The sequence below is a fragment of the Lutra lutra genome, chromosome 1, assembly GCF_902655055.1.
Source record: "Lutra lutra chromosome 1, mLutLut1.2, whole genome shotgun sequence".
In the NCBI taxonomy this organism is placed as follows: domain Eukaryota; kingdom Metazoa; phylum Chordata; class Mammalia; order Carnivora; family Mustelidae; genus Lutra; species Lutra lutra.
The window spans coordinates 186,541,746-186,563,122 of NC_062278.1; the positions used below are offsets into that span (position 1 = coordinate 186,541,746).

Sequence of the window (21,377 nt, forward strand, 5' to 3'; positions counted from 1 at the left end):
ACAGGACTCTGTCCTATGACCCTGAGACTGTGACCTGAGCCAAAATCAAGAGTCAGACTCTCAACTGACTGAGCCACACAGGCACCCCTAAGCTCTGAAACTTACTGAGTATACCCAGTCCTGAACGAAGCAGTGCACACGTATTATCTCATTTAAACTTTGCCATATTTTTACAAGGTAGATATTCTCTCCATTTGAAATGGAGATGCAGAATGAAAAAAAGCCTGCAGCACTAAGAAATTAAGCATGTTGGGGCGCCTGGGTGGCTCAGTGGGTTAAAGCCTCTGCCTTCGGCTCAGGTCATGATCCCAGGGTCCTGGGATCGAGCCCCACATCGGGCTCTCTGCTCAGGAGGGAGCCTGCTTCCCCCTCTCTCTCTGCCTGCCTCTCTGCCTACTTGTGATCTCTGTCTGTAGAATAAATAAATAAAATCTTTAAAAAACAAAAAAAAAATTAAGCATGTTTCCAGGGTCACTCAAGAGCAAACCACCAGAAAGAGAAATCAAACCCAAATGTATCTGTCTCTAAAGCTAAGCATATAAATACAACCTTCTGTGTCTGTGAATCTTGGCTTAGGAATAGGAATCTCTCCTTGAAAAATATAATTGTCACCTGACCCACTACGTGAAGGAAAGGCCATTCCCTTCTTTAAAAGGAAAACAGTAAGTGTAAGTAAGTGGATGAGGGAGGTCTGGTCTTCTAGAAAAGTGTTGGAAGATGCCTGTGCCATCAACTTAGGAAGGTTTTATTCTCAAAGAGCATCTGATCTGAGAATGTACAAGAACTGGTATCATTGTCTAAATGCAGGATCCTGCTTTGCAAGACCTGGAGAGCAATTTCCTCATACAGCAAAAGCTAGTCGAAGCTGCGAAGAAACTTGCCAACGAGCCAGACCTTTGTAAAACCGTGAAGAAAAAACGAAAGCAAGATTACACGGAGGCAGTGAAGAAGCTTCAGGAGATTGAAAACGCGATAAATGAATATCGAATCAGATGTGGAAAGAAGCCCAGCCAGAAGGCCACAGTTATTTTACCAGGTTCGTAATAAGTAAGGTTTTTCCGGTCACATGTGATGGTAGTAGCATTTCCAAGTTCATTGGGTGAGAGATACAAGAAAGGACTGGTTTTAAAAGTAAGTTTCTTAGGGGGAAAATGGTTTGGGATGTCAGTCTTGCAAGTGGGTGAACGTGGTTTTCACGGACATTCTCCCTATGGTAATACTACACTATTGTGTTGCTTTCATTTGCAGTTTAAAGGCACATTCATAGCAGTATTGGTTCATAATCCCCTTTTACTGGCCTGACGTCGTTGCAGGAAATAGAGTTGGCGGCACAGAGTAGTAAAGAGAGTTGGGCCTACCCAGCCGTTTCTCAAAGGGTTATAACGCAGGGACATAACATTTGTTGAAGGGCCTATCCAACATTTGTGAAAAGAGCTCTTACAGTTCCTGTCAATTGTGGAGGTTATTTAAAGCTCGGGACAAATGTTGTGATAGGAAACATGAAATGCAGAAAGCAGGGTATTCGATCATAACCACAACATGACCCCGACATCATGTGAAGATGGACCTACAACAACTCGTTGGGAAATATTTCAAAATGCTAGTAGTTGTGGTATTTCGAATAACTTGTTTTTCTTCTATTTTCAAAATTCTCAACATTATATCCTTAAGACTTTCATAATCAGAAAAAAAAAGTACACTGAAAATCTCATTTAAGTCCATTTCAGGTTCACTTGGCCTTACTCTATCAGCCTGGTTTTCAGCCTTGATCGCTGGTTGAACTATGATTAGATTTCCTTGATCCCAAGACTGTTTTTTTTTTCACATTTAAACATCTGTGAAATTTGAATAATTTTACACTAGATGGTGTGTTACAGTTACAATTGCCAATACTTTTTCTCGTTTTACTGAGACATAAAATAAGTATGTCAGATTGGATGAAATGTGGTGACTAGGTTTGGCGTATACTCGGGTTTGGGGAGGTATGGTTTATAAAGCAGAGATACGGCTTTTTAGAAAGGGACGGACACTTGTTCATCCGCTACAGCTGGAGGATTTAGGATGGCTTTGAATCCAAATGAGACGTCCAGTTGGCTTTGGAGGTGGTTCCGTTCTGGATCTACGGAGACGGGTGATTAGCGATGTACTTAACTTTCATAACCATTTGTTGTGGCCCATTCATCTGCAAACTGTGCAAGATTCAAGTGATCTCCTTTACAATGAGTGACATTTGGACAGCAAATGGTGCCATGGTTGAGGATATATGGGGTATATTTTTTTTTTAAGTGTGCCTGACAGCTGACTACACTGGCACCTTGCCTTCAGACTCTACTGTGTGTACAGTTAAGAGATCGTCTGCCTGGCTTTGGTGGAGATTGCCATTTGAGATCAGATGGGCGAGATTTCCTTCATGATGGCATCGAAGCCTACCTCGCCAGGACATGACCCTGGGTGTGGAATGATTTGCCAAGGCAGATGTGCACATCTGTGTTGCCTCCTGTTGCTACATACATTTTTTTTTTAACAGTGGATGGGTAGCACTAATACTTAGGAACATTATGGGTATTTCCAACCACCAGAATGCTGTGTCTAGGTAATAAAAGCAATAACTATAGCTAATATTTATTGAGCATCTGTCCTGTACAAGGAGCTGGGCTAAGGGCTTGACATCTGTTATTTTAATCACCTTAGCACTGCACACTTCGTAGTGAGACCAAGAGGAGTGAAGTCATTTGTCCAAGGTCTCACAGCTAGTAAGTGTCAAAACCAAGATGGGAACCCAGGTCTGTCTAATTCAGGGCTTCTCAACCAAGAGCACTTTTGCACCCCTAGGGATGTTTGGCAATATCCTCAGACATTTTTGGTTGTCGATACGGGGCGTGGCGGAGCTGCTGTTTGACAGCGGTTGGAGGCTGGAGATCCTACAATGTAAAGGACAGCTCCCCCCAGCAAAGATGGTCCAGTCCAAAATGTCAGTAGTGCCACATGAGAAACCCGGGTCTAACTGAAGTGCTCGTGCACCACCAAGTGTTCACCTATTAAGAAAAGGCCCTTGTCTTCAGGGAGGGGTCGAAAAATAATTTATACTAACAGCAGTTATTTCCAACCCTCATTTTCAAATGAGGGTTCAACTGTATTTTGCATAACATTTCACATTTATGACATGAATGGCGTGATTTTTCTTTCCAGTTTATTGGTCGTAAGCTCTCAATGTATAAGGTAAAGTTTTCATGCCATGTAGAAGCTAGATTGAAAATAAATTGAAAACAAAAACTGCATTGAAATCAGTTCCATTTCTCTTAAAGATTTTATTTATTTGTTTATTTAGAGAGTGCATGAGTGGGGGAGGGGCAGAGAGTGAGGGAGAGAGAATCTCAAGCAGACTCTGCTGAGAGTGGAGCCCAGTGTGGGGCTTGATCTCACAACCCTGGGACTCCCATGACTGAGCCAAAATCAGGAGTCAGATGCTTAACTGACTGAGCCACCCAAGAGCCCCTAAATCTGTTCCATTTTAGGAAAAAGTCCAGTGTCAGGGCACCTGGGTGGCTCAGTCATTAAGCATCTGCCTTTGGCTCAGGACATGATCCCAGGGTCGTGGGATCAAGTCCCACATCCGGTTCCCTGCTCAGCAGAAAGCCTGCTTCCCCTCCCACTCCCCCTGCTTCTATTCTCTCTCTTGCTGTCTCTCTCTCTCTCTGTCAAATAAATAAATAAAATCTTTAAAAAATAAAAAAATAAAAGAAATAGTCCAGTATTATATTTGTACAATTCTAAGATGTTTATATCTTTACTAGTAAATGATTCCATTCTTATTAATTATTCTTAATGCACTATAATTATTTATACTTACTAAATAAAAATAAAATGCACTGTATTGAGAATTGCTTTATGAAATTCACTGTAGGTATATAATGCCCAGTTATTCTAAAGGCACTTACTTTTATTCACAGAAGACATAATCCCATCGGAGAGCAGCTCCTTGTCTGACACTACCACCTATGATGATTGTGAGTAGCTCTTCTTTTTCATTTTCAAATGTCATATGTTCTGAAATATTAAGACAATTTCTTGAAGTAAAGCCTATGTGTTATTCTTTTGGGAAAAGTAGAATGAACTAACTTACATTTATACAGAATGGTTGGGGAAGGGAGATTATGATGAGCTTCTACTGAGGTTAACTCAGCATTAAACACAGTACCATACAGACCACTTGAACTTAGGAAATCAGAATACTATTATGCAACTAAGTCAGTCTATCAGTAAGGGTTTGTGAGCCTCTATAGAACTTTTTAAATTAGCATTCTTAGTTATTTACTTTTTTCTTTCCTTTTTTTTTTTTTTTTACTTTTAAGTAGGCTCCCCACCCAAGGTGGGGCTTGAATTCAGGACCCTGAGATCAAGAGTCATATGCTCTACTGACTGAGCCAGCCAGCCACCCCTCTGTAGGATTTTTTTTAAATGTTTTCTCTTGAAGTAATTACAGGTTCATGGGGATTTGTATAGATATTCAGAGCCTTTCATGCAACTTTCCCAATGGTGAATCTTCTATATTTGGAGCCTTATCTCAAACTGTGAAATATAGTGTAGACTTTGATTATCCCTGTATTCTGGATGGCTAGGAGTTTATTTTCCTTAGGAAGAAACTGGGTTACATGTCATTGTATTGGTTTCCTAGAGGAAGGCCACATGTTTTGATGGCCTGTGTTTGTTCAGCACATTTGATGATGGAATGGATTTCATATCGAGTAGGAAAGTGCTTCCTTGTAATCCCTGGTGCTTAAGCAGAGGAGTGACTGTCTGATATGATGTAAAGAATTCTGGGAAGCCACTAACCCATACGGCTTTATCTCCCCCATCCCCACCCCACCCCAAGTTTGATGGTGCATCAGACTCCACCACTCCAAAATTTTTCCTTTGAGCTGAAGCTGGGTCATGTTTTCCATTCCTCTTTGAAAATGCAGATGTCAGCAGGAGACATAACAAGTCTCTGATAACTCAGCATACATCAGTTATACCACTTTCAATGGTAGGATGAGCGTCTGGTCGGCCAACGAGGCCTAAGAACTTGAAAGGTGAACAAAAGTGATCCACGCCAGCTTTACTGGCCAACTTCCTTTTGGCCCTATACACACTGGGGGTTTTCTTTAATATAATTCTAGAAAAACTATAGTATCACCCATTCTACCAGAATGATTTCTCTGCTCAGAGAATATAGTTATTGCTTTTATTACCTACTAAACTGGGAAAATTTGGATCAGGCCCACAAGAGAATAGTTGACCCTTGAAAAATGTGGGGGTTAGGTGTGGTCCCACTCCCGGTAGTTGAAAATCCAAGTATAACTTTTACTACCCCAAAACATAACTACTAACAGCCTAGTTTTGGCAGAAGCCTTATCATTAACTTAAACAATTAACACATATTTGTATGTTAAATGTATTATATACTGTATTCCTACAGTCAAGTAAGCTAGAGAGGAGAAAATGTTATTAAGAAAATCATAAGGAAGAGGAAATGCATTTACTATACTGTACTATATTTATCGGAAAAAAAAAAATCTGTGTGTAAGTGGACCCATGCAGTCCAAACCTGTGTTGTCCAAGGGTCAATTGTATTCAGTAATTTCCGTTTTCTAGTGTATAAAGTATAAAAATAAATGTCCTGAAATAATACACTTCTAAAAACATCAGATCTTCTGATTTGCTTTTTGGAGGGCTGGAAAGGTATTTATTGCCTTATATATTTACCTACTTACTGATTCATTCACTCATTTACTTATTATAGCCAATGACACCTTCACTCTCGCTGGGCAGCGACCAAGTTCAGTACCTCATTCTCCAAGAATTCTTCCCCCCAAGTCTCTCGGTATTGAGCGAATCCATTTCAGAAAGTCATCCGTCAATGAACAGTTTGTGGAGACCAGGCAGTCCAGGTGAGAAATCCCATCTCCAGGGAGACAGATGCTTCACAGCCGTGAGACCTTTCCTCCAAAACAGTCGACTCTTTGGGGCATTAGCCTTTTTATCCTTTCAGAAGGGGTTATCCTGCAAAACCAAAGCATAGAAACTCACCCCGTTATTTGTTGTTGACAACGAGCACATTTCTAAGAGTTCTTTTCAAAGCATTTGGCACTTTCCTATATTTTAAAGTCCGTTGGATTTATGTTAGGTTCCAGGGGCGTTATTTATAATCTGGATTTGGATATAACGTCTGATGTTCCATTTCAAAACCCATGCTCTCAGGAAATGGATGTTAAATACCACGCTATCAGTGTGAGTGACAGAAATGACTTCCACTCTTTCCAAGGGAAATGAGACTTCCACTCATTTTGAATCTGTAAAATAGATAATGTGACTTTTCTTCTCGAATATCTCAAATAGTATCCAGGCAATAACACCAGTTTTTTAAAAAGATGACAGACCAGTGATTCTCAGAATTTGGCTACATGGATCAATACTACTTTAAAAAAAAAAAAAAAAAGGACCTAAGATAAATTACCAAATGTTTACTCTGCCTAATCAGAATGTTCACATAAATAATACCATGATTTCATTGAAAAAAAGACTTGTAAATACCAAAAATACAGCCATTGTCATAATAATAATAATAAAATGAAGTTAACATTTATTGAATGCTTACTATATGTCAGACACTGTTCAAACTATTTTAATACGTATTAATGAATTTAGTCTGTAGTGTGACAACTGTCATTACCATTTACAGGTAAGTACACTGAGGACCAGAAAGCTTGAATAACCTGTTGGGTTCCTGTAAGTGTTGGAATCAGGATTTGAACCTATGTAGCCTGATTCCAAAGCCTATGGAGTGATTTTAACCAATATGTCACACTGCATCTCAGTGAAGGGGGAAATTAGTCTTAAAATAAAGGAAGATTATTTAGATTAAATAATTCTTCACTTAGGAAAATAGCATCGTGCTGTATTTCTCCTTTGTCAAAGACCATATCAGGCCCAGCTGTTAGATTAGCCTTTAGAACTGTTGCCTAAACGATAGAAATCCAAGTGTCTAGAGCTGTGCCAGCCAGTGCAATTAAAAGTAAATAAAATTAAAAATTTACTTCTGAGTCATGCTAGCCACATTTCAAGTGCTAATGGGCACACATGTGGGCTAATGGCTAGAATACTGGCATAGATATAGCACATTTCTATCATTGGACAGCCTGGACAAATATATTTATTATATCAGGGGAAACAACGCTATTGAAGCAAAAGGAAGACTTACGACCAGAAATCATTATCTTAAAAATTACTATACCTACTTCCTTAATAGTTTAAGATGGGTTTGGTCATTGATCCAGCAATTTCACTTAGAGGAATTTTTCCTGTTGTATTAATTAACTACAGGATGCTCATCCCGTTACTGTTTACGCTAGTGACAAATTGAAAACAACCCAAATGCTCAACTAGTGAGTTGTTCAAATGATTTATAAATCCTTACAGTAGAATGCTCTACTGTCATTAAAATAACATTGTGGATGAATGGTAACCAACACAAAACATTAGATACAGTTTTTTTAATGTGAGTTTTGAAAGAGAGTATAGAGTAAGATTATATTTTGTTGTTAAAAACTGTAAATACCTATAAGTATGGTTAGTAAAAAATATCTGAAAATAGTCAGTGTTGATTGGCTGTCTCTGAGGTTTCTGATGATAGATATTTAAGTTTTTCTTTTTAATCTGTACTTTAAAAATTTTCTGCGGTAAGATTATATTTTGTTGTTGTTAAAAACTGTAAATACCTATAAGTATGGTTAGTAAAAAATATCTGAAAATAGTCAGTGTTGATTGGCTGTCTCTGAGGTTTCTGATGATAGATATTTAAGTTTTTCTTTTTAATCTGTACTTTCAAAATTTTCTGCGGTGAACTTGACATGCTTTTGTGATAAGTAAAAATATAATCAGAGTCACCTTTCATTAAAGAATGAACTTCAGATTGTGTTCTCACTGTGCTGGGTAGCCAACAAGATGATTTAAAGATGTTACCTTCTAATCCACGGCCCACAGACAACAGCCCACTGGCTGGATTCATCCTGCAACTTATTTTTATGTGGCCCACAAGCTCAGAATGGTTTTTATATTTTTAAAAAGTTGGAGGGGAAGTCAAAAGCAGTAGTATTGGGGGACGTGAAAAATTATACGATATTTGACTTTCAGTATCCACAGTCAAGCCCTGTCGGCTCACAGCCATCCCCATTCACGTACACGTTGTCTACACTGCTTTTGTCCCTCAGGGGCACAGGAAAGCAGTCAGAACAGGCACATCTGGCCTGCAAGGCCAAAAATATTTACTCTTAGACTCTTTATAGAAAAAGGCTTTGTTGCCCTTGCTCTAGTTGCTTTCAATCCCTTTTATTCAGTACATTCTTCTTTTTTTAAAAAAAAAAATGTTTTGGCGATTCACAGACCTGTACCCCTGGGGATAAAAATATATGTTTATAATTTAAAAAAAAAAAAGGTTTTTTTTTTTTTCCTTCATCCTTATGACTAGAAAGATCACTTGTGTTTCCCCCTCAAACTCACCCAGGACATACAAGGATACTAAACCACAAAGACACCCTGCCCCGTTTTCTTTTTTTTTTTTTTTTTTTTTTTAAAGATTTTATTTATTTGACAGAGAGAGATCACAAGTAGACAGAGAGGCAGGCAGAAAGAGGGAGGGAAGCAGGCTCCCTGCTGAGCAGAGAGCCCGATGCGGGACTCGATCCCAGGACCCTAAGATCATGACCTGAGCTGAAGGCAGCGGCTTAACACACTGAGCCACCCAGGCGCCCCCCTGCCCCGTTTTCTTCAATGCTCCTTTCCTTCAGCTTCCACTAAGTTTCAAATTGGCTGTTGACGAGTTGGCAGTTGGCCAGAGATGCTAGGAGGCTCATCATCTCCCACATTCTTCTTCCCATCACAGGGAAATGCTGTCGACCCACAGCAGCCCTTACAAAACCCTGGAGCGGCGGCCCCCCGGTGGACGGAGCATGCCCACCACTCCCGTTCTGACCCGAAATGCCTACAGCAGCAGCCACTTGGAGTAAGAGTGCTTCTTTCCAGTGACTTTGACACTGTTGATTTTGCTTTACTTTGTTGGTTTTGCTTTGCTTTGTTTTGCGTTTTAATCATTTTAAGGGACTCGATGCAGCAGGACTGTGTTACAGATCCACACTTTCTACTTAACGGTTCAGTGACACTGGCAAAGAAAATGTACTGAAAAATAGGCTTTGTGCGGGTAGATAGGAGATTTTTTTGTGTGTGTGCCTTAGTTTTCCCAGCCAGACATCGCTGTTTGTTATTCGGTGGTGAGGATGAGGATAATGACATGAGCAACACTTTGAAGCGTTTAGGGAAGGTTTCGCTAGCTCTTTTTTTTTTTTTTTTTTTTTTTTGTTAGTTGTTTATTTATCAAGACAACCTATTCCATAACCCAATATTCGTGCTTCATAGTTCAGGAACACAGGTCAGTGACAAACTTCAATTGAACTCAACCCAAAGAAATTCTTTACATTCCAAAATCACTTTGCACTCTGAAAGATACCAGCCCTCATCTCCTCAAAATCTTTCATGGAATCGTAATTTCTGTAGAAATCTGCATATGCCTTCTTTCTTGGTTCGGCCACAGCAAACTTATAGAAAGCTGCAACCCCCAGGGATACAACGAAGGCTCCAACAACATGAAATCGCAGACGCTTGGCCAGAAGGCCTCGCATCTGAGGTTTTGTCAAAGCACTGGAAGTCATGGTCGTTATTCTCCTCTACACCAACTTCAACCTAACGTCCTTCCTAACAGATCTCGCTAGCTCTTTTATAAGCCTGATATTTTTTAAAATTTTTTTAAGGTTTTATTTATTTATTTCTCAGAGAGAGAGGAACACAAGCAGGGTGAGTGGCAGGCAGAGGGAGAAGCAGGCTCCCCACTTAGCAGGGAGCCCAGTGTGGGGCTCGATCCCAGGACCCTGGGATCATGACCTGAGCCGAAGGCACTTTACAGACTGAGCCCCCCAGGTGCCCCACATGCCTGATATTATTCAGTACACATGACAAGCCGAACTGTAGATCTCAGATCCTGTTTTACCTCCTCGTTTTAGGGATGAGGATTAAGAGAGGTTCAGTGTCTTACCCAAGCTCACACAGCTGGGAGATGGCAGAGCTAAGAACCCCCGCCCAGATAAGTCTGCTGTCAGAGCCAGGCTCTCCCCCGAGCAGTGCTCCCTCTGCCCTAGTCTGTGTCTCCTTCACTCCTGGTGGAAGAGAGGAACCTCCAAAGACGCTTGGGCTTTTTTTTTTAGGCTTTGATGCAGCTTGTGCATCATCCGTTCTCTTCCCCGCTCTCGAGTAAGGCTTTGGATCGCACAGTTGTTAGAACCTGGTTCTCTTCTCCTTCTGACGATGACACAGTGCACCTGTGTGGCAGCCGATGGGTTATATGAAAAATGTGTCCTCTTGTGCAGTCAGCTTTGGAAACCTTGAGTCTTACGACAGTTCAGGATGATAAAATCCTTCACCGCCATGATCATGTGTTTCATTTCAGTCAGTCCGTCCTTTCTTCCTCTGTTACATATTGGCCTCTCTCCTCCCCCAGACCCGAATCTTCAGCCCAGCATTGCCGCCAGCGCAGTGGAAGCCTCGAGTCTCAGTCCCACCTGCTATCTGAGATGGACAGCGATAAGCCATTTTTCTCCCTCTCCAAATCCCAAAGAAGCAGTAGTACGGAGATCCTGGACGACGGGTCCTCCTACACCAGCCAGTCAAGCACGGAGTATTACTGCGTGACGCCCGTCGCCGGCCCCTATTACACTACCCAGACTCTGGACACTCGTGCCAGGGGCCGGAGAAGGTCCAAGAAACAGAATGTTTCGACTTCAAATTCAGGAAGCATGCCCAACCTAGCACAAAAGGATAGTTTGAGGAATGGCGTCTACACAAAGAGCCAGGAACAACCTTCTTCTAGTTACTATATTGCTGGGTACACACCCTATGCAGAGTGTGATCTTTATTACAGCGGAGGCTACGTCTATGAGAATGACACGGAGGGACAGTACAGCGTCAATCCTTCCTACCGTTCCTCGGCCCACTATGGATACGAGCGCCAACGGGACTACAGCAGGTCCTTTCATGAGGATGAGGTCGACCATGTGCCCCATAACCCATATGCAACTCTCCGGCTGCCTAGGAAGGCTGCTGCTAAGTCGGAGCACATCACCAAAAACATCCACAAGGCCTTAGTTGCAGAGCACCTGCGTGGCTGGTACCAGCGGGCCTCTGGACAAAAGGACCCGGGGCACAGCCCACAGACTAGCTTTGACTCAGACAGGGGATCGCAGAGGTGCTTGGGGTTTGCAGGGCTGCAAGTACCCTGTTCTCCCAGCAGCCGAACATCCTCCTACTCTTCCGGTAAGAACACTGCGGACGCTCTTGGTCCCTGCATCGAATTTACCTCCTCTCCCCTGCCCATGCTGCCCCCAAACCATTCCCCTCATGGAATCACAGGACCAGTCCCCAAGGTCGTGACCCTGGTACCATTCCATGGGGCCACAGTAAGAATCGCCAACTTGAAAATAGTTCTTCTCTTTGTCTTTCCAAAGAACATAGTCCGCGGTGCTCGCTTCATCAGTACATAGACTAAAATTAGAACACAGTCCCGTGGGAGTCCACTGTAGCAATTGGTAGATTCCAATCCAACAAGTGTTCATTGAGCACCTACTCTCTGCTGCCCTGAATGAGGGGTTTTCAAATAGTGTATCTTTTCCACATGTCATAAAAGTGTGCAGGTCCCTGATGTCTGACCTGTTCAAAAAGTAGAGTAAACCCATCAGGTAAACAGAAAACATTAGGACTATGCATCCTACCCTGTTCACCACCAGGAACTTGATCCTCTAAGGGCAGTTGGTTTTGAAAGTTCGGGTGGCCATGTGAGGTTCCTAACAATTCTGATGGGAGCCAGTAATTTGTAAGCTCTGTTCCTGGTACTGTTCTACGTGCTTCCAATACCTTGACTCAGTTCAGTAAGTTGTCATATATACTCTACGTTAGGGTTGACGTAAGGGATTTTCAAAGATAATTTTGGTTAGAGAGGTTCCCTCACACACGGACTTTGGCCCCTCACTCCACTAAAATCCATGGCAGACTTACTGTTTACTAACCTCACCAAGTACAGAAATGAGGGGAAAGAGGAGTGTTTGCCTCGGGTTTCATTGATTCAACAAACAAGCAGGCAGATCCCGGATGCTGAGGAGCCAATGTTGACCCAGTTTCTGGCCTTGAGGAGCGCACAGTCCAGTCAGCAGCAGAGGAATGTATACACATTAAGCAATTTTTAGGCTTTAAAATGAATGAGTTCTTGAACTACGTGAAAACCTGAAGTCATGCGTTCTTCCCCTCTTTCAGGCATGACCCCTTTAGTAAGACACAGCACGGGGATTCCCAAATCATTGCGTAAGAGTCCTCGAAGACTGTGCCTTTAAAAATTTCCCAAGCTTGTTGACCAGAGGCATTGCCATGGAGATTTCTGTTTGGGTTTACAGTCTCCTCTGTTCTGGAGGACTTTGGACTTCCGCTAGAACTTTCCCATTTATTACCACATCTAACATATGAAAAGGCTCCTGTCCTTATTCCTGGTTAGTTATGGCTCTTATCTAGGGAACACCTTTCTTCCCTGCCCCCCACCCTAAGTTCAGGGCACGGCATGAGAATCTTTCGGAAAACAAACACCAGGAGGGTGTTAGAAGGAACCAACAAGGAGGGCTGAGATGTATATATGGATGGTCATCAGGGCACAGGGCTGGGGTGATGCCATCTTAAGCAGGGAGGCTGGCGACGAGTAGGTGTATACCTTGGAAACCACAGCGTTACTGGTGGTTGACCCAGTGTCTGGAGCAAAGGTGAGAAAGGACTTAGTGCTTCCTCAGGAGGGGCCTGGCGGGTAGCTGGAGAATTTGGCCCCACAGACCAAAAGGCATTCCACATTAAAGAATTAAAGGGATGGAATTAGAGCTCCTTGAGAAAATTCCCTTTTGGAATTTTCCTCATTCCTGTCAACATTTCATAGCTACAAAAATGTATAACAACAGGCATGCGCCAGGGAGTGTTTCCTATTATCTGCCAAAATAGTCAGGAGTTTTGTGGTTCCTTGCGGCATATAAAGACTCTCTTGGTGACTCCGTTTTGGTGGTAATGACAGCCACCATCTCTTGGCAGCTTCCCCTGGGCCACACCGCATGCTCGGTGCCTTACTGCCCCATCCCATCTAATGTGTGCCACAGATCATGAGTGCTGTTGTTAGGTCTGTTATCGCTGTCCTCATCTAGCTGTGAAGGCGGTTCTGGTTTAGAGAGTGGAAATGACCCTGGCCAAGCCCGGGAGCTCGCAAGTGCTTGAGTGGGAATTCCCTCCCAGCTCTGACACCTTAACCACCAAGCTTCACAGCCTCTGACTCAGAGTTATGCAACATTCTTAGAAACTCAAAGTGAGGGAATTACATCTTTGAGTCAAAAACCTCATGGCATCTGGGGCCACAGATGAGTTTTGAAAGGCGTCTGCCGTGCACTGGTCACGAGGGCTTTGTGGGTATGAGAGAGGAGGAAGGTGGCCACCAAGAACAGGAAATCGAGGGTGACCGGAAGCATCCATGAGCAGTGCTGGTCTTGGACCGGCTTGGCGTTGTGGTCACCTGCATCCCGGGCATGGAGCAGGATTGGTTTTAGAGAGAGGACAGCAAACACTCCATGATGTGACGTTCACTGGGCTTTGGTCCCAAACTGTGCCCTTGTCTTGTTCTAGTTCAGTCCCTCAGTAGAACTAATTCCCTCCTGTACTACTTATACTCTCCCCCCTTTCCACCACACACACTTATTTTTAAGGGAAAAATTATGCGTGGATCCTGCTAGCAGCTGGTTGCCTTGGGCCAAGGAACAAGTCATGTCCCAACAGGTCAACTTGTGGAGTGCTTTTCCTCCAAAGGCCTCTGAGAAACTCAAACTGGTCATCTTATCTTGACAAATAAAGCCTTATCTGTCCAGCCACCCTAGCCAGAATGGAGAGACTCTCTCCATATATGAGAATGTTTTTTCGACTGGTCTGGTAGGGTATTGTTTACAGCCTGCCTTTCAATTAACTTTATTCCCATTGATAACACCAATAGTTGTCATTTTGGGGGTGTTTACTCTATACCAGCCACAGTGCTAAACATTCTCATATATAACCTTATTTAATCCTGGTATCATCCCTGTACAGGGTATATTTGCATTATTATCCCCACTTTACAAGTGAAGAAACTGAGACTTAAAGAGAATAAACTATTTGCCCAAGGTCACATGGCCAGTGACTAAACTGGAATAGGATAAAACATTGGCTTTTAATCTCTGCACATGGATGATTATAATGTACATCTAAATGGCCTAAATAGTCTTTGCTTTGAATATTTGCACTAATTCTGTCTCTTTCCCTTTTTATTTCTAGTATCTTCTACAAATGCTTCCGGGAACTGGAGGACCCAGATAGCAGTAGGGCTATCTGACTACGAGACCCCGGCACATTCTTCCTACACCAGCTGCTACGGCAACATCTATAATCCTTTGCCCTCTCCAGCCAGGTGAGAAAGCAATGCTCCAACATTCTAGTAGCCTCTTCCTGGTCAAATAATTGAGGAATTCGATTCTATTTTATGAAAGCTCAAAAATCACCAGACTATATAGCCTACGGGCCAAAAGCAGCTGCCACCTGTTTTTGTAAATTAAGTTTTATTGGAAAACGGCCATGTTCATTCATGTACATTTCATCTGTGGCTGTTTTTGTACAGGGCAGAGTGGAGTAGTGACAGAGCCCTCAGGGCCAACAAAGCCAAAAACATCTGGCCTTTTATGAAAAGGTTTGTTGACTCCTCATCTAGAATGTTGAAATTTGACTTCGTTCCATAGTCTTCAGGAAGGTCTTAAATTCTGTATCTGATGGTTTTTTTTTTAATTGTAGTACTTTAAATGGTATTACTGATATACCCATTTAAGACTCTCCTGGAACCTTGGAGAAAAAATACCTCCTACTCCAGAAAAGGCTGTTCACATCAACATTCCTCATAGACAGTTGGTGGGCTTGATTTCAGTGAACATTTGCTACAGACACACCCAGCTGTCCTATTTGTAATCATGGTTCTTTGTAAACATTGGGAGGAAATATACAAGAACAATTTGTTAAAATGTGATTTTAAGAAAGAGGACTAACTCCGCATTACACGTTTTTCACTTATTTGTAGATGCAGGAATTAAGTTTGAAGAGGTCTTTTCTCCCTGTTACTTTTCACAGAATATAATGCACACCCATCATGCCAAGAAATAGAGCGTTTTGTTTTGTTTTTAAAGGGTTTTTTTTTTTAAGATTTTATTTATGTATTTGACAGACGGAGATCACAAGTAGGCAGAGAGGCAGGCAGAGAGAAAGAGGGGGGAAGCAGGCTCCCTGCTGAGCAGAGAGCCCGATGCAGGGCTCGACCCCAGGACCCTGGGATCATGACCTGAGCCGAAGGCAGAGGCTTCAACCCACTAAGCCACCCAGGTGCCCTGAGCATTTTGTTTTTATATAATTTTGCTCTAGGTCAAATTGCTTCAGGCATAGGGAGACTTACACAGGCAATAACTTGTCAAAGTGTCTATCCTAGTGAATTTGAGAGGTTAATTTCTTTTCTTTTTTTACTTCAATTTTTTATTTCGATTCTAGTTGGTTAACCTGTATGGTAAAATTGGTTTCAGGAGTAGAAGCCAGTGACCCATCACTTATGTACATCACCCAGTGCTCCTCACAAGTGACCTCCTTAATCCCTATCACCCGTCTAGACCATCCCCCACCCACCTCCCTCCATCAACCCTCAGTTTGTTCTCTATAGTCAAGAGTCTCATATGGTTTGCTTCCCTCCCTCTCTCTCTTTTATTTTTTTCCCTTCCACTGTGTTCATCTGTTTTGTTTCTTAAATTCCACACATGAGTGAAATCATAATTTCTTAATAAAGTACTCAGTGTTACAAATGATTTGGAGGTATTCAATCCCCTAAACCTTATTTTTCTTCTCCTTGTTCAAGGAGAGTTTTTCTTGGCTTGAACTGTTAGGCCAATTGTCTCAACTCAACAAAGGAGGTGCTCAAAATAGAATTTTTGTGAAAATATACCTCAGGGGACTTCAGATAGCTTGGGTTTCTGTAAATAATGCTTGCAAATGAGTTAGGAGCAAGAACTAAAATGCCTTTGGCCCAAAACTGGAGCTTCACTTTTTCAAGCCAGTTCTCATCATTTTGTATGATTCATCTGCAAATAGTTTTCCCCGTTTGTAATAGTTCGACTTTCCTTTTCACGGACTATGTGAGAAACAGTACCAAAGCGCATAAGACAGTTTGGAAATCGTTAACACCACTTTCACTGGACTCAGGAAGTAGTAAACATTTTTGGAGAAAATCTGTTTTTACCAAGTATGCCTGTCTTTCTCAGAGAGCCAGCCCAAGATGGCTTGACATGGAGTCTGGTGTCAGAGGGGGGGTAATCTACAGGAAATTAGAAACTATTTAAAGATCTCTATTGTGTGTGTTCACATGCACATCGTATGAGCTCATTGTGGAAAAATTAGGAAAATAATAAAGGGATAAATAAGTAGGAAATCTTCTGCCATCTAGAGATGGTAGCCATTAGCATTTTGACACATTCCTCCATTTTCCAGTATCCCTTTTTACATGTTCATAATGACCATGACCATAATGATAACTTTATGTTCAGTTGTACACCTTTCATTGTCTTCGGCATCCTAGTTTTATACTTCATATCACAATATAAACATGTTCCCATATTTTTTTAAAACTCTTTAAACCTTATTTTATGTTTTCCACATAACATTACACTCAGTAAATCTATCATACTTCATTTAACAGTTCCCATGTTTTGAATTTGAATGGTTCTTAGATTTTCTCATTTTTTATTATAATGTTGCTGTTAATGTCTTTGTGCAAATATTTGTCTGAATTCCAGATTATTGCCTTAGGATACATTCTAGTAAGTAGAATTAATGGATTAAATTGAAAAGTGTATTTTTTTAAGCACTTGCTTTCCAGAAAGATTTGCCAATTTACCCTCCCAGCAACAGAGGTACGGGTGTGCTTGTTTCCATCTATTTGCCTATTAAGGATTTTTTTTTTTATAGACCTCAGAGTGACCAATTTAACTTGACCTACTAACAAAGCAAGTATCACAACAGCCATCCATTAAGTTTTAGAAATTTGCTGTAAAATTGTAATTTTTGAGGAAAACATAATTTTTTAAAAGAAGAAATTGGGTTTTGGGACGCCTGGGTGGCTCAGTTGGTTAAGCGGCTGCCTTCGGCTCAGGTCATGATCCCGGCGTCCTGGGATCGAGTCCCGCATCGGGCTCCTTGCTTGGCGGCGAGCCTGCTTCTCCCTCTGCCTCTGCCTGCCACTCTGTCTGCCTGTGCTTGCTCTCGCTTCTCTCTCTATGACAAATAAATAAATAAAATATTAAAAAAAAAAAAAAAAAAAAAAAAAAAAAAAAGAAGAAATTGGGTTTCAAGATAAAGATAAAAAAGAAAAACTTTAGCTCTGCCCTGAAGTTAAAGATTTAAATAATTTTTAAACAAAGCAAGTACATAGTATTTCAAGATCTTCTCCCCCAGAGTGTCTGGCTCTTAACATTGACAGAAAGCTACACATTTTTACCAATAAAAATTTATTTCCAAGTATGCTGTGGCATAATTGTCAGTGGCAGAAACTTTCTAAAATCAAAAATGGCAACATCTCTTATGCTCCCTAGAATATAATGCAGTCAGATTCTTGGCTCTATGCTGTAAGTGTGTTTTCAAATAACATTTTTCCCCCCTTGGCTTCCTGTTTTCCATTTCCCATCCTCTTCCTAATCTAACTCTCCCTCTACTAGGCAACGCCGAGGGCTTCTATCGCGGAGAATGGTTGTGTCTCCCGAAATGAGATCAGTTTTCAGTTCTCTTTTGCTCAGTGTAGCCAGCTGTAGTAAGTAGAGCCCTCAGCACCATCTTCTCCATCTTGCCCTCGTAGCAGGAGTCTGCCTTGTTCTGGCTGGTGTGTGAAGCTGTGGAACTCCGACTTTGTGTTTATAGTAGAGGAAAACACTGAATACCTGATTTCATGTAGTATTCCTTTCCTCAGCTCTCCTCCCAGTGACTTTTTAACCAACATGACTAAAGAAATTTACAATGAAAAGAAACCTACTAACTCTCTAACCTGTTCTAAGTGACTGCTGCAGGAATGAGGTTTTGCTTATTGGAATGGTTTGTGTGATAGGATGCCTTCCTTTGGCTATGCCATCCAAGTATGCCTATGATTTTTGTATGCAATGTTGTTTCCCATTTATGCTCGGTCCATGGACCCTAGGGATGTAAGGTTTGTCCCTGGGTGCCCCTGCCTGCCGCTAAATATATTCCTTTGTCCCTGAGGAAAGCATCTAGCATATTCCCTTAATGTGAAGAATATTTAAAATGTGGCTGTCAAAAATACTTTTTAAAAAGTTAAAAATACGACTTTCACACAGAGAGGAAATGGGCATGTGTCAAAGATTTCTTTAACTCATTAATGAGAGAACTAACAGAATGGGAAAGCTGCTTCCCAGAGAATTCAAAAGACTGAATTCAACCCAATGAAAGATAAGACGTTGGAATAAGATTACTAAATAAGATTAAAAAACCAGTTAATGACCTACAGGGCAATAAAACTATAACCATAATCTTTTTATGGTAGACCAAAGTTATCTGTACTTCTTCCCGACAAAAAAAAAAAAAAAAAGAAAAGAAAAAAAACTACGAGTTAACCTGTAACTTACCACAATCTGGATCCTAATCCGTGGTTAAAAATAAGTGAGACAAAGGAATATCTCCCTAGAGAATCAAGTACACCTTGCATGGGCCTTTTTGACAATGCGCCAATAGGACAAGGAAAGAACACGCCGTCATCCTTTGCCTTGACATTGCTTTCTACTAATTCTTTGAGTAGAGTCCTCTTTCTACTCTGGTAATAAAAATGACGACAAGTAATAACTCTCCTGGTTTCCTTTACTAGACAGTACCCAGAGATCAGCACAGAGGGAAGCCGGTCGGAGGACAGCCTGGAGAGCAGGGAGCAGAGGCTGTTCTGGCATGAAGATTCGAAGCCTGGAACGTTAGTCTGAACTGCCATCGGACCTCTTGGCCAAGCGCTGCGTCCTCACACTAGTGTGCCTTGCAAAATGTGTTGTCTTCCCAGAAAACTGTTCGGCTCTAGAAAGCTAAAGGCATCCGAGGTCCAAGAGAGGACTTAACTGGCCCCGGAAGGGAGTCCCCCACGGAGGCTGAGCCTGCCTGCACCGGGTCCCTGAACGACTTGCCTTCCCCCACTCGGGGCACTCACCCGACAGAGCCAGGTGGAACTGTGGCCAAGGGAGGACTCAGCCTCGATCAGTAGCAAGCACTTTTTAAGGGAATAAAAGTTGTTGAAGGCAAACCGCAAAACTGTGACCAGTGCGTTCAGGGTCTCCAGTAGGAAGGAAAGACGGGAAATTGCAGAGCACAATTCAGAATGATGAGAAAAGGGAAAGCAGAAGCTCCTTAGTCATTACTCACCTTCAGAAAGTTTGGGTTTGTGATCCGGCGAGGAATCACTTGCTCTCTCTACCCGCATCTGAACCATTTAGACAGTATTGGAAAATTACTTGAAGAGAAGCTGGATTCTCATGAAGTTCTGAATGAGTTGTAAATGTTTCTAGGATATTATAAAGAGTGATGGTTTTCATAAACCCCGTAAAATGGGTTCTGGAGAGACTTATTGCTGTAGCATCCTGTAATATAACTTTATGGTAGCAGATTGGGAAAAACAAAGCAGCCCACTGAATTGACAAACTCTGCTTGGAGAATGTTCTAAGGTACAATATTATTGGGTTCCTTTTTTTCTTTCTACACCAGTGGCCTGATGGGTTATATTATTCAGGCTGGTAACTCTCCCATTCAGCTGCCATTGGAAATGGCAGACCTGATATGGAAAGTTTTTCTAATCCAGAGTTTGAAAAAGTACTTTAAGGTAATACAGAAAGAACCCAAAACAAAATGAAATGAAAAAAAAAAAAAAAAAGCCACAGCATGGTCGATGAATTGTGTGCCTTAAAATGGTGAACATTAGAAAAGTAAGCATATTGTCCAGATTCCGCAGGGTGGGGGGGGGGGGTTCTAAGTCACCAAATGACAAAAACAAGATTAGTCATTAAAAAAAAACAAAAACAAAATACTCCAAGCTGCAGAAGATTTAATTATGAGGCTAAAACTACCTCATACTTTACTCCGAAGAACTAATTAGCTATGGTTTATTGTAGTGTGTTTTTTTAAAAAAACAAAAGACAAAATGAAACAAAAAAATTTCCATATTCTAGATTGCTCTTTTTTGTCATCTTCACTCTGCTTCAATATTCCATAAAAGGTGCTCCCTTCCCCCCTTTTATACAGGTTTCATGTTCATATTGTGAATAGAGAAGTTTCTGAACAAGTTTTTTGGAACATTTTCTATCTATATTCCAAAGCATGTAATATATACATAAAGATGATTTGTTAAACTGGTCCTTAGTCATTTGTATCATTAAATATGAAGTTTGGGGGAAAAATTTGGAACAAATAAGAAGACATGCAAAAAAAATAAGTTATTCCTTTTTGCATATTTGTATAGCCTTCCAGAAACAGAAATACCCTTTTGCATATTCTTTTACTGTTCTGACTTTTTAAGACCTATTATTTTTTTTAACATAGGTCAATAAAAACTGAAGGTGTGCTACTGAAAATGTTTACGTCTTCTTCCATTACATTCAGGGTTCAAAGCATTTTATTTAAAGTGCTCTACTTCAAGTAATCATGTTGGACAAGATGGCAGATTTTCAGTTATTAGTATTACAATATTCTGTTGATGCCAAAATGCACATTTTTTTCATATTTACATCTTTGAAATCAGGATACATCTTTTGATGGATGGCATGCTCTCAATGAATTGGCAGTGTTTTTTTTCTTTCTTAGTGCTCCATAAAATAATGCTGTGTCTCACAATAAAGTTGTCCTAGAATTGATGAAATAGAGTAGTTTATTGCCTCACTGAGGATGACAGATGTGGATTTTTAGGCTTCCGAATCTCACGAATGTTGTTTATTTGTAACAAGTCATTCATCCTAGTTTTGCCGACTGCCAACCAGGTCTTTTAAATTCAAGAAAATGTTTCATCTGACATCTATTTATCCTGCACAATAGGGAGAAGGGAATGGGAAATGAAATGTAGGAAGACCTTCATATTTCTCTGCAAGTATCTCAGATGGAAATAACCTTCTTCTCTTCAAGAAAGGGGATGTTCAGAA

The 21,377-nt window shown here is 41.2% G+C and overlaps 1 protein-coding gene across 7 annotated transcripts in view; it reads left to right on the top strand.

Annotated features, from left to right (window-relative positions):
- FRMD4B (FERM domain containing 4B) overlaps nt 1-20,367 on the top strand; it is a 332,329-nt gene extending 311,962 nt beyond the window's left edge. For 6 of the 7 annotated variants that reach the window (XM_047747015.1, XM_047747034.1, XM_047746993.1 and 3 more), the window contains 8 exons: nt 808-1,036; nt 3,951-4,007; nt 5,783-5,930; nt 8,921-9,040; nt 10,586-11,397; nt 14,461-14,593; nt 17,922-18,013; nt 19,076-20,367. In XM_047747015.1, coding sequence (XP_047602971.1) covers nt 808-1,036; nt 3,951-4,007; nt 5,783-5,930; nt 8,921-9,040; nt 10,586-11,397; nt 14,461-14,593; nt 17,922-18,013; nt 19,076-19,179 — 1,695 coding nt within the window. In that variant the 3' untranslated portion in view covers nt 19,180-20,367. The remainder of the gene's footprint in view (nt 1-807; nt 1,037-3,950; nt 4,008-5,782; nt 5,931-8,920; nt 9,041-10,585; nt 11,398-14,460; nt 14,594-17,921; nt 18,014-19,075) is intronic. The other variant, XM_047746997.1, reaches the window with a different exon arrangement.
- The last annotated feature ends 1,010 nt before the right edge of the window (nt 20,368-21,377 follow it).